We start from the raw sequence: 13,293 nt of genomic DNA on the forward strand, positions 1-13,293 counted from the left end.
CTAAATGCACTTGCTGTATTGCACAGTTTTGTTATCAATAAATATGATTTACAATTTGAGACAAGTGTATTTAATTATATGGGTTAAGGTTTGTAGCTTTATATACAAGACTCCGCTCACTTTAATTATACCGTCATAGCGTGATACATCCCAAAAATATCGTGATACATGCGGAGGTCCATATCGCCCAACCCCATTGTCAACATCCATTCACTTTCCGTGACCACTGATCCTTGCGGGGCCATGGAGGGTCGAAATGGGAGAGCTGAGACTGGGCGAGAAGCCGGACTGAGACAAACAAGCATTCAAACTCGCATTCAAATCTATAGGCAATTTTAGAGCAACCCATTTTCCTATAGTTCATCCAGGCAAGCAAGGGGAGAACATTCATTACTTTTACTGAGAGACAACAGTGTTATAACTACCATACTGCCTGATGAATTATTATGGCTTTCTAAAAATATCACATATATATGAGTCATTGTTCTGAAGGGGTAGAAAAAGAACATGTCAGTCACCGCAGAGTTTGGATGTCAGAAAACTTGGAGATGCGAGCAGGGAGTGTGACAGATGGAGCTGAGTGTGAATGTTTTGGGCGTGTGTGTTGGGGGTCACAGCTGGCTTAGGCTGAGACTGAAAGACAGAGCTTGACTTCCGTAACAATTTTACTGACACCACCGGGCAGGATGCAGCTTTTCCAACACAACAAAGCCAAGAACAGCACACTGTTCACGAGGAATCTTCACTGAGATCTGACCGTTTTTTGGGGGTGATTGTACGATGCCAGCATGGGTCCATCATCTCCTGTTTTGGGAACAGGGGTGTCCTTCCTTATATAGGTGACTTCAATATTATCAACACTTTAAGATAAACTATTGTTTGCACTATGGTCAGTACTGAAGATTTCTGAAAACATTGCCAAAGTACAATTTTGAAGGTTCCGCACTGTTGTGTTGCTACAACAGCAAGCACACTCTACAACTGTAACCCTTAAGGAAGGAAGTAGAAAGAGAGAAGGTTGCAGGTTGAACTCACACCTGGGCAACTGCAGATGACAGCCTCACGTATATGGGGCTAAAACTACAACATTATCTGCATAGGCTCTATTTTTCCTAATACTTTTCACAATATAGTATAACATAATTGAATTCACTTGTCACATAGTTCCTGCCGGTGGAGACTGCTGATTATCGTGAAAACTATCCTGGAGGCATAAGGATGTCTGTAAATTTGGTCTTTGTAAAGTCAGCGTAAAAACCCCCCACACCAATATCTGGGGTTAAAATAATATCGAATTATCCCACAGGATAATGTTTTGTCCCATTTAAACCTTAGCAGAGTACTGTAAGGTTAGATATCAAAAAAACATAATGACTGATGCTGCCTATTAACACTGTTTAATTTGAATCTTTGTCATCTGAACTTGATTAATGGGCTGAAATATGGAATGTTTGGGCTTCAGGCATTGAAATATTTTTTCCCACCTTATATCTCCAGATTCACGCAACTAAAAACACTCCTTGTTTTGGGAGCAAATCTTCCCAAAGTCATTTACAGGGTAAATAAAAGCAACTAAACTTCAATCACTAGACCTAATTAAACAGTTGGAACAACGTTTTTTTTTTTTTTTTTGCAGTGATGTAAAATAATTCTCTTTGACCAGTCAGCTGTTGAGGGGCTCATAAAATACCATTTGGAACAAGACAAGACCAGAGTGTGAGTTCCTCTTCACAAGTGAGACCATTGGTCTTTTAATCATGCCAGGATTGCTGGTTGATTCTAAGGTTAATTTGACTTATCTGACAGAATCACCGAGTATAATTATATTTCTGACTCACTTAGAGACTGCAGGTCGACACATAATAGAGTCCATAAGAATCTATACAAAGACGGCAATGAAAAGTCACAGATACGTTCGAGCAGCTTTGTCATGCACTGTGAGCCCCTGCATGTGCTATAAGTGCAGATGCATTTGAGTATGTTTAAATATTTCATGTTTTTTTTTTCTTTAAATCTGTTGTGAATGTCGTCCCGGTGAAAACCTTCCAGTGTCGGATCATTCCTGCATGTTTCTGGGCTCATGAATAGTGATGAGCAAACACAATGTGACCAATGAGAGACCAAACTCTGGTTTGCATGACACCGGTAGAGAGGGAGAAAAGACAACCAAACATAGAAGATTATTCTGGGCTGGAACATGGAAGCAGTGGAATACTGTACAGTGAAGGTGCTTGCTGAGTTGCAGATGGGGGGTATTGACAAGGACGACAATGACAGTGTAGCACCAACTGCAGCTCGGTCAGGACGTCAGGTTAAAGAGGGTGGCAACGTGCCAAATGATTGTTCTAGACAGGGGAAAGAACAGAGACAGAAAGCAGAGCCAAGGATAAAGGAGGATTAAGACACAGGAAAAGAAAGGGAGACAAAAAGGGAGTGATAAAAGTACAAAGACAGCAGAGCCTCCACCTTGCAAACAACAAACAAGGGGCCTTTGCCACCAACAGCTTCCTGCCTTTGATGCTGAATTTAGGCAGCACAGAGGAGCCGGAGAGAGAGAGAGGATGTTGGTGGTGAAAAAACCATAAAGAAAAAGCCATCAGCATTATGGAAAGCATCATACCCAGAGGTCTATGGAGGAGCCACTCTGATGACACTACTGTAATGAGAGGAGAGGGGAGGAAGAGGGCATGATGGCGCAGGCTGCAGGGAGTATATGTAGCCAGGCTATAGAAGCCAATCCAAAATTAACAAAAAAAATTATTAAAAAGGAAAGAAAATCGAATAAATAAAATACATACAATAAAGCTGTACACCCAGCAGGCATTTCAGCCAGCCAATTAAAATGAATTAAGATGGTGGAAAGGCTTTTGGCTGGAGATAGTGTGAGGCAGCGGACCTCTTTGTTTTTTGGTGTACAGCATGGTGACATATACTGACCTGGGCTTGAGACAGCACTAGTGGTCGTGGGTTCAAAAATTGCTACAGGGGAGGAGAGGGGGGAGAGGGAAGGGGAGGGAAAGAGGACATTCATGTATTATTAACAGAATGGAGACGTAAAAGAAAAAGGCATGCAAGGACAAAAGGACAGGGAATGGAGACAAATCCCCTCCATGCATTAAGGACTGCTGTCTCTGTGGCAAGATGCAACCTCTGCATGCTCATAAACAACAGGTTCTATCCCTGGGATATACTTGTTTTTTAACCTGGGAACTGGGGCTACTTCACAGTCCTGATGGGCTTTTTTGGTAGGCGGACAAGTTGTCTTTACATTGTTGACTGCTTCTCTATTTTGTGTCCTTTCAGGATTTATGAACAAAATGAAGAATGAGCAAAAAGCTCAAAGTCTGCATTTTATCCCTCTAAGGAGGGAACTCTGACTCCCAATCTGATTACCTTATGAATTCATTTCAGACTAAGCTACTGGTGACATTTGGGAGATGGAATAATGTGAATCCAGAGATGTTCAATCCGGCACGTTAAACTACTTGAACTGCGAGTGTCTCCGTGGACGAACGGCAGCAAACATGTCTTTTTATGTGAAGTTTGAGCCAAGTAACTGAATAACAAGGTGTTGCGTTTTGAATCAGTCAGGTATCAAAATCGGGAGTGCAGAGCAAAACATAAGGGAAAACATGATCTTACACATATTCACACTTCAGAAATATTGTTTTGTTTCTGCAGGGATTGGATAAGTCTAAGCCATATCTATGTAGATCCTCCATTCTTCCATTTACACTGAGAACTCAGTTTGCTAGTTACAACTGTGGGGCTGCAGGATGAATGAAGTTGTGAACAGGTTACTCAGGTTTGGTTACTCTTAACAGATTACTGTTATGGCAAATGCCATGAAGAATTTAGTTTCATGGTTTCATTTTTATCGGGAAAAATGTCTATGAATCTACATTCGTATGTGAAGCCAGAAGCATTTGCCCTCTGTCGATGAAGGAGACATGTTTACCCCTGAAGTACTTGAAAGGGAGCATGTGTGTGAAGACATATTTTTTTGTATTCCTTTCTTCAAACAGGCACGAGGGGGCAATTTGATTAATGCTCACACACTCATCCATTTCTGGGACATTTCCTTTGATGCAACATTTCTATCAAATATTAATCCAACTTACTGAGGCACCTCCTGTACACTTTGTGGACTTGCTTAACATATTAGATCCAAAATGTAGCAAAGATATTGAATGTTCTGGAAATTGTTGAAATACTACGTCACTCACATTTCATTATAATAACGTATTATTCAATAAAATGCCAAACGTCCACAGAGTATAATCATTTTTGCATTACTTTTTTGGTAGAAAACAAATTGCACTTAGCCACCATTAATGGAAGCGATAGGAGAATTAATGTTAACACTGCAGTCTGGTCATACAGCAGGTGTCTAATTCATTTTCATGTTTTATGGGAGCGCTTCATCAGGATATTTTTAATTTCTATTGTGAACTGTTCAGCTTCTCTCAGGCATTTCACTTGATGAACCCTCCATGATCACGGAATAGTAGGTGTTAAAATATGTTAATATGTGAGCCAACCAATTAGTTATTCATCCAGAGTCATTTGAGTGCTGCCCAAAGAGTGTATCATCCTGCAGGCATTCGCTGGGTTCAGTCATCCAGAGATGAGCAGTTCTAGTCATGCGTTTGGCCTGTAGGAGTCGGCGAGGGTGGATAGGATGTGGGTGGGAAAAAAGTCCATTGCCTGCTGGGTCGTAGGAAGAACACTGCCATAGCAGAAAGCATTTCCTCATAGCAGTGCAATGGGAAATGCTAATGTTTTTTTTCTGATTGCCTAAATATGGAAATACAGCCATTAAAATAATAAAAAAAGGTCCAAAACTGTGAGGATGCTTTTGGTGAAAATAAAGGCCACTCCAACCTCACTGGGTAGAAATAAAAACCCAAATAAAGAAATAAATAAAACGTGAAAAGGCTTTTTAGCAATCACAAACTTGTTGAACTTTACTAGGGTCATGGCATGCCTTCATGACCAATGTAAATAAACAACAACGGAATAGAAGAGGCAGGGGATTTGCACAAACACGATATGTTCAGTGTTATTTTAAAGTTTCACTCTGAGCTCACATCTTCCTCCTTGTTGGTTCCATGACTCACGTACTATCACACAGTGTGGGAACAAACAACAACATCAAGAACAGTGGCAAATGAGCAGACATGTTGAAATGACACCTACATGTGCAGTGATTGATAAGTGTGACAAAAGTACACAACGTTCATTAACCGACGAACCAGCAGTGTCTCTTGCCTGAGGGAGGCTGAGCGGTGACGGAGAAAGAACAGGAGAGTGAAAAGAGTAACTTTTTTTTCTCCTCCATCAGTCTCTACCGATTACAGCTGGGGGTGGGGGTGGTGGAATGAAGGCAAAGGTATAGGCAGAGCAAATCTCCTTCAGGGCTAAGCCGAGGTGGGATGGGGGGATAAGAGCTACAGCAATTAATCTGGAGGACTCCTCCGAAAATTGGAGTGAGCAGCCTCTGTCTTTTCATCAAAGTTCACTTCCATCTGACACATGAAATATGGATTGCCAGTTTGGTGACTGTTATACCTCAGCTATAATCATGATGTTTCTTGTGTGTGTGTGTGTGTGTTTTGCGAATGTTGTATTATATGTACGCACAAGGAGTGATGAGCACAAACTCAATCTAAAACAATGCATTGGTGCTACGATTCACTTTTTGACCCTCCTGTTATCCTCCGCGTCAATTTGACACCATTCAATGTTAATCATTCAAATAATAATAGTTCCTTTTTCTTTTTTTTACTTTGTATTTCATGACTTTTTCTAATTTGATGGGTACAACTGATTAACCAATCATGTTCATGATTATATTTTTTTCAATGTGCTGAACACTGTGTTCCTCTGGAGTCAATTTAACCCCAAGGTGTTTTAGCTGTGCAAACCTTGTGTGTGTGTCCTACTACTCACACCTATGAAAATCAGTGACTACAAATCATATTTAACTCTTTAAAGTCCAGTCTGTCATATTTGATACATTTGGCCTTTCAGAATTTTGAGACTTCTACATAATAAGTTTAAAGTTTTTAATTGTATTATACATTTTATTAATTAACTAATTTTAAAGTTAGGCCCGATGGTGGCACTAGAGAACAGGCCAATGTTTTATTATCAAGTGGTTATTTATGTATTCAACAAAAGTGCCTGACACAAAAACTTGGTCAACCAATGTCTGTAAATAATTTTCAGGAGGCAAATATGCCCGGGATAAAATGTGTTGGTAACATTTCAGGATTAGGTTTGAGGTTAAACACAGCCTACAGCAATAGTTTCATCTCCTATGTCAATGGCAATTGTTAATAATCACGAACTAATGGTTATGTTGTTGAAAAATTAATGCAGAATATAGCATGGACATTTGTATTCTCTGTGTTTGCATCTTTATTCAATGGCAACAGCAGACTATTTTTTATAATGACAAGACCATCAAATATAGTCCCTAAAATTTATGTGTGCAATCTAAGCATTTTACGGCAACCATTCATCTTTTATGTTCTGTTTCTTTATTACGTTATCTCTCTATTTGTCTTCTTCTGTCCATATGCCAAAAAAATAAATAAATAGCAGGACTCACTTGTTGGCTGAACCAGTGGTGGTTCCTCTGTACGAAACAACACAACACAACACACATACTGACTAACATCTGGCCACATCATTTTATTCTGTGAAATTTATGAGTGATCATAATAACGAACCAGAACATAATCTGCTACAGTTGATAACTGCCCTTTGTATAAAATTGCTTTCCGCCTGTGTACAACAACGAATGAATCAAAATTGTTCCACGCTGTATGGTGCTGTTGTAATCTTTCTGTCCTGATTTTGTTGATACAAATTGGTACTTTTTTTAATTTGAAAAGTGACTTTTCATTATTTGTAATTCAGTTTAGAAATCTATAGGGAGACAGCTTGTCTGGTGGTAAAAAAAAAAACGCTCTCACTCTCATTACACAGCTGTAAACATGTATAGAAGCACAAAAGACTCTGTTGTGTTCCTGGGCAATCGCTGAAAGCTGTTATACAGTTCAATACAATAGCACTTTGTGATTTAACAATGACTTAAAACTAGAGAAATGATTTATTTTGTAATGGTTTTGTTAATTTGCAGGTGACACCGTGTGTTGTGCCGTTCAGACAATGATTATAGGCAAAGGATTTGTGAACAGAACCGATGAATATCCAGACACAAACTTTTTTCTTTTCTCTTTTTTTGCTCCAAAAAACCCAGTTTGTGCTGTCAACACAGAACCTTGAGCAGTACTTAGTTGAAAGATATCACAATCCCCGACTAATGGTTTAACAGCACAATAACCTACACGGTTTAACACAAATGTCAAACCCGAAAGCACTGCAGTCCAATGAGGACATGGCCATCCAACTGATTAAAAAAAGATGCAGACATTAGACAGAAGCTTCAACATGTGCACACAGTCAGGAATCATATTATAAACTTTTCATCTTGTTTTCCCAATGGTTGCATCACAAGGAAACTGTGCTGTAACATTGTAACAGTTCCTCCCATGAGCAACAATGGCATGCCTTTTTCTGAACTGATTTAAAGTTACTCTGTTAAGTTAGTTAAATACAACATTTGCACCACTGAAGGATAAGGACCTTTTGACTTGAGAATCTTGGCAAGAAACTTGAATGCTGTATTTGTTTTATAGTTGGATGACTTGAATGAGGATGAACCAGGCTGGATGGCATCTATTCATATGCACTTACCAACGAATCTATTTTATAAGAATGTGCATGCCAAAAATCATACATTCCTTCATCACTTAAAATTCAGTTTAACATATGGCAGCTATCGACTACAGTGGTACCTCAGCTTACGAATTTAATCCGTTCCGGGACTAACCTCGTAACGTGAAAACTTCGTAAGTAGAGACGCATTTTGAATGTAAATGCACTAATCCGTTCCAAGCCCCGCAAAAGTATTGTAACGGTTCATGTTTTAGGAGTGTTCATTATTCCTACGCTGCAGAGAGTCCGCAAAGGCATCCAGGGAGGAGGGGCGGTGTGTGTGTGTGGGTGCCGCGGGGAGGAGGAGGGGAACGGGAGAGCTGCAGCTCTCCCGTTCCCCTCCTCCTCCCCGCGGCACCCACACACACAGAGAGTTACCCGTCGTGTGCTTATTCCAGCGTCCGACGGACGCTACATTATGATATTTTTTTAAAATATTAATCTACCTGTTAGCTGTTACTTTTTGTCCTCTTTGTTTACTGGTCCTTTGCGGTGTTTTCTGCCTCGCGTTTCTTGAAAAACTGATCCGATGACGTCTGCTTTTGCCGGCTTTTGACAATCCGTCGGAAATGTGCGAGGCAGACGTCATCATAATGAGCAATAGCCCGACTTGTCAACACTTTTTCCGGGTGACACGAGGGGGACACGAATAGCATGCTGAGATACACGCATACGCAACGGGTTGCCAGGCAGATTTTAGGCGATAGCCAATGGCAGAGCAGCTACAAGTTTGTTTACGTTCGGGGAACTCTGGGAGCGGCGAATAGCGCTATTCGCCGCTCCCAGAGTTCACCTCGTATCCTGAAATGCTTCCGTAACAAGAGGCAATATTTTCCCATTCAGAAACTTCGTAACCTGAAAATTTCGGATGTAGGGACATTCGTAAGTCGAGGTACCACTGTAGTTCTAAAATAGTAATCTAACTTCACGTGCCGTAAACTCAAACCCTCAGTAAGCGTGCACTATGGTGATTGTGTGCCATTTCACATTAAAAGTGACAGCAGAACTGGCCTCACTTCCATCAGTGGAGTTCAAGTGAGAGAAAGCAAAGGGAAAAGAGCTCCTGTGTGTTTCAGATACAGCGTGATAGAGAGGAAGATGGAGAGATGGGGGCAAAGGTGCAAAAAGGGAGATAAAAAAAATCAGAGGGACAAACCCACATTAGAGAGACAGACAAAGCGATAAAGCAAGGGGATGAAAGAGAGAGAAATTGAGAGTGGCAGCAAAGGAAGCTCACTATTCTGAGGGTTTCCTTTGCAGCGCTGCCTTTGAGCCCTTGCTAGTGTCACATTAAGATCATCCATTTGAGGATCTGAGACAAGCCTTTGATGTTCTTTGTGCATACACAAACAGCAGAGTGAAGGGCTCCTTTGACAATTACCAGCTCTACAGAAATATATTTTTGCATTCAGTCTTTGGCCTGCGAGGGACAATGCTATCATCAGAGGGTACAGCACAAAATGGTGAATAAGTTATTTCACCTGTGCACATTTTTTCACTGAATTCATTAAATTAACATTTCCCTCTTACACAAGCTTTAAATCATTGAGGGATATTCAGCAACACCAGGCACCAGGGCCCCAAACAATATGCTGGATTTTGTTAACGAAGGTATGTGCCTTATTTCAAAGAAAAATAACAACAACAAAAACACACACAAAAAAACTTTATTCAGATCTGCAAAATTTAAGCGGTTTTATTTAGGAGATGATGCACCCTCTCATAAGGTTGAGCGGGTGCATCACAAACCATGTTGAGGATGTTTGAAAATACAAGCTCCTTCAGGGAGGTTATAAAATTGAGAACATGAACGAACAAAATATTAGTATGAGTAAAAGAGGAATGTGTGACAGAGAGAAAGAAAGTTTTGGATTTGTTTTTTAAATTGATTTGTTTGCTGATCTGCAGTTCAGATCAGTAAAACTGCTATGACAGATGACTTCAGGGGTCTGATCGAGTTATAAGCAGCCGGAGTTGTAAAGAGGGAGAGGAGATGTGGAAGTGATTGTATTGCTAGAGTAATATGTTTAATCATTCGTGTAAGTCTCAGCGGTCTGGCTGCTGCAATTTGAATGAGTTGGAGCCCACCTATTGATTTGGATATAGATAATCCTGCAAATATACCATTACATAAAATGTATCTGCTGCATATGAATGGGGGGAACTAGTTTGGCAGAGTCTGGCAGATAAATCTTTGTGGTTTAGGCAATACAATGCTGGAACCTGTATATAATGTATCTCCACATTTTGGGGGAGACTAATGGCAGGTCTATAACATTATTGCAAACTTTTAGAATAACCTACGAGTATCCCAGTGTTGGAAGTATTCAGTTTCCAAACATCCAGCTAAAGTCCTCAGTAAAATTATTAGCCTGTTGTCGGGACAACTGTGTGTCAGTGGCACATAACTGGTATGATATATTGTGTCTTTTATGGTAAAGCCAAGCAGGAACATCTAGAGACTGAAGAACAATAGTTTAAGGACTGAACCTTTTGCACCCCAGAGGAATTATCTCTATATATTTTTAAAGTAGGCTACCTACTGGCACATGCCATCATCTGTTTTTCTTTAACGGTGAGACTGGAGTATACTTGAGTAAAAAGAGGGAACAAAAATGTGTGAAATAAGCTATAAATAATAATTTCTAGTTTATTATTGAAACTGTCAAGGGCATATTTGAAAAGGTTTGCAATACAGGGATGCAATCCAGAGAACAATGCAGGATTTTTTTTCACTGATGTGGTCGAGATGCAATTCAATTGGGTAATGATAAATAATTTCTAATATTAGAAAGTTTTTCCTTAAAGAAAATGGCCTATTCATCACATTCTGTCAGAAAGTAAAATTCAGAAGGGATAGATTATGCTCCTTATCTAATCTATCCCTTCTGCGAGGGAAATCAGAATATTACATTATTATAGCGGTAACTATCAATTTGACAACGGAAAAAAACCCAGAACGTGGCATCATTTTTTAAATTATTGTTGGTTATGTATGTTTATATCACAGCAGTATAAAAAAAATACATTCATATTAAAGAGCTGTTTTTGGGTTCCTTTGTATTGGTGGAAGCATTAAATATTGTTTTAAACATAATTATTCAAATAAAAAGATTACTTCAACGTTGCTGTTTTCGCATATCATCTAAAATCACACATTCGTTTAGTAGGATGACATATTGTAATATGAAGTAAAACAGGCAGTGCAGATGTGATAACTACACCTTAATATTAGACATATCAGTCCGCGTAAGGTTTCACTCAAAAGGGAAGGTGACTTTATTTGTTGGTTTACAGCAGTTACACTTCAACTGTAGTCTGCTGCTGGTCGCAGCACGGGCAATGTGGGCGAAGTGTCTTGCCTAAGGACACAATGACAGTGTACATGTGCCTGAGCCCGGGATCAAACCACCAACCTCTCTATCATAGGACCACCCTCTCAACCACTGCGCCACCGTTGCCTCAGCTTCTTATTACCAGTATGCTCCCCAACCAGAATAGAGAATGAGAATAAACCTTCGACAAAACATCTATAAACCTTGAAAACAGTTGGAATAACACCTCCCAAGAAGCACAGCATGAGCATTGGAACAAGTAGAGAAAAGTGTCCTTGAACTAGTGAATAAAGGTATGGGGACAGATAAGGTAACAGTAGGGCATGCTTTGCTCCTTCAGAAATTGATTGTGATGAAAGTGATTGTGAGCAATTTCTCAGAGATTTATTTAAAATCGGTATACATTTCCAATGTATTTTGGTTAAGTTAATGTTTTTCTTTATTCCAAATTCAGATGTGTTCTTTGAACATTTCGTATGTTTGAGGGACAGGGAACAGCTCTCACACATTAGCACAACCCGGAATCTAAACGGGTTGTGCTAAAAGACTGACTTTCAGACTTCTTAAAATCAGATTCATAATTACTGACTTGTGCAGGTGGCTTTGTAAATGCTATTCAGTTACCACATCCAACTTTCTTAGACAGGTAGTGTTTTTTTTCCAGTTCACATGCAGATGTAGACTTAAAAAGCAGACACACACAACCACCCACTTGAATTGAATACATATGGAGTTTGTAACCATAATACACAATCAACACTCACAAATAAAAAACAACTCGCAAATAAGAAAGCACCTCTACTGGTGATATGGTAGTAGCCACTTGCATCACTGGGTTTGCCTTTAGCTTTCATCCACTATAATGAATGCAGCCATAAAATGACAACACTTCTGCAGACCCTACAAACACCCACAACACTTAGCTCTGATTCTTGACCAATGATGTCAGCCACAAGCAGTTTGAATGACAACTTACGAATGAGAGGCACACTAGCGTTGGCCGTCCCCAGCTTGTTGGTGGCGACACAAGTGTAGTTCCCGTAACGATCCTCTGTCATGTTAGTCACTGTGAGGACTGATCTAGTGTTGAGGTTCTGGATGTCTATTCCTTGCCCATTGGTAATCCTGGAAACAGAACACAATCACGACAAAATGAAACCTTCGTCTCCTACACGCCGATTGCGTGTGGCTCTCCAGATTGTGTAGTCCTTCAGCATCCTCTTCAACAGATCCATTATAGTTTAGTTTGCTGTGACTGCTTTGCAGACATGCTTGAAGGACTGAGCGGAGAGAAAAATGACCCGGGAGTGAACCAGCTGGGTGCCTCTTGACATGTTGTTCATTGTTTTGTTGCAGGTGCAAGGGCGGAGGGTTTGCCAATAAATCCTACTCTTGTTGTGTTTGGCATCTGTGCGGCAAAACTGACAAATGTGAAATTGTTTACTTCGGTGGCCGTGGTGATCTTTAGCAGGCTGTAGAGATTATAATTCATTATTTGCAGTGTGCCTGGGATTATGGGAGATAGTTATCACTGCTGGGTTTCTTTTCATCAGTGTACTTTTGTATTTGATAAGTAATCAAAACCTTGAGAGAAAGGCATTGGTCGAGGGTGCACAGAAGTGGTGAGCACGCACGGACGAAATAAATTGCTGTATGCGTGACATGTATTAGAACAACAACACTTTTTACATACCACCACCGTGCACATTGTGTCTGTGTCGAACAACAGAAAGTTTAATTGACCTTAGTGTGAATCTAATGGTAAAAGACTATTCAAAGCTTGTGGTTTATGGAATGAGCAAAATACAATTTTTTTAATAATGTTAAAATACGGCGGCTGCCATTCAAATTCAACTGATGACAGTGACGTAAAACACGAAGTAGTCACATCCAGTATGTCATGCGTTCGCTACATATGCTGTGTGCTTAAATCCTGACATTAATATCCTTTCCATAATGGTGATTAAATTAAGAAATCGCCATTTAACCATGTGAGAAGTTACAAAAGAAGTCCTTGAATTAAGTAACGACTAGAATCATAGCAACTTGGCTCCTTAGCAATTTGAATAAATTGAATCCACCCCATAATTACAATTAGCACAGTGTGAGCTGATGATTGAAACTGTGCTCACCGGGAGTGGGTAATCGGGGGCAATTTGGTAGTTGAATT

General features: G+C 40.0%; 1 protein-coding gene across 1 annotated transcript in view; it reads right to left on the reverse strand.

The window, feature by feature from the left end:
• The window catches only part of LOC137912704 (neuronal growth regulator 1-like), a 102,610-nt gene that overhangs the window by 16,640 nt on the left and 72,677 nt on the right, over positions 1-13,293 (reverse strand). The window contains exons 6-7 of the mRNA XM_068756838.1: positions 12,100-12,248; positions 2,938-2,979 (exon numbers count right to left, since the gene is read on the reverse strand). Coding sequence (XP_068612939.1) covers positions 2,938-2,979; positions 12,100-12,248 — 191 coding nt within the window. The remainder of the gene's footprint in view (positions 1-2,937; positions 2,980-12,099; positions 12,249-13,293) is intronic.

Source organism: Brachionichthys hirsutus, unplaced genomic scaffold (assembly GCF_040956055.1).
Source record: "Brachionichthys hirsutus isolate HB-005 unplaced genomic scaffold, CSIRO-AGI_Bhir_v1 contig_468, whole genome shotgun sequence".
NCBI classification, from domain to species: Eukaryota; Metazoa; Chordata; class Actinopteri; order Lophiiformes; family Brachionichthyidae; genus Brachionichthys; species Brachionichthys hirsutus.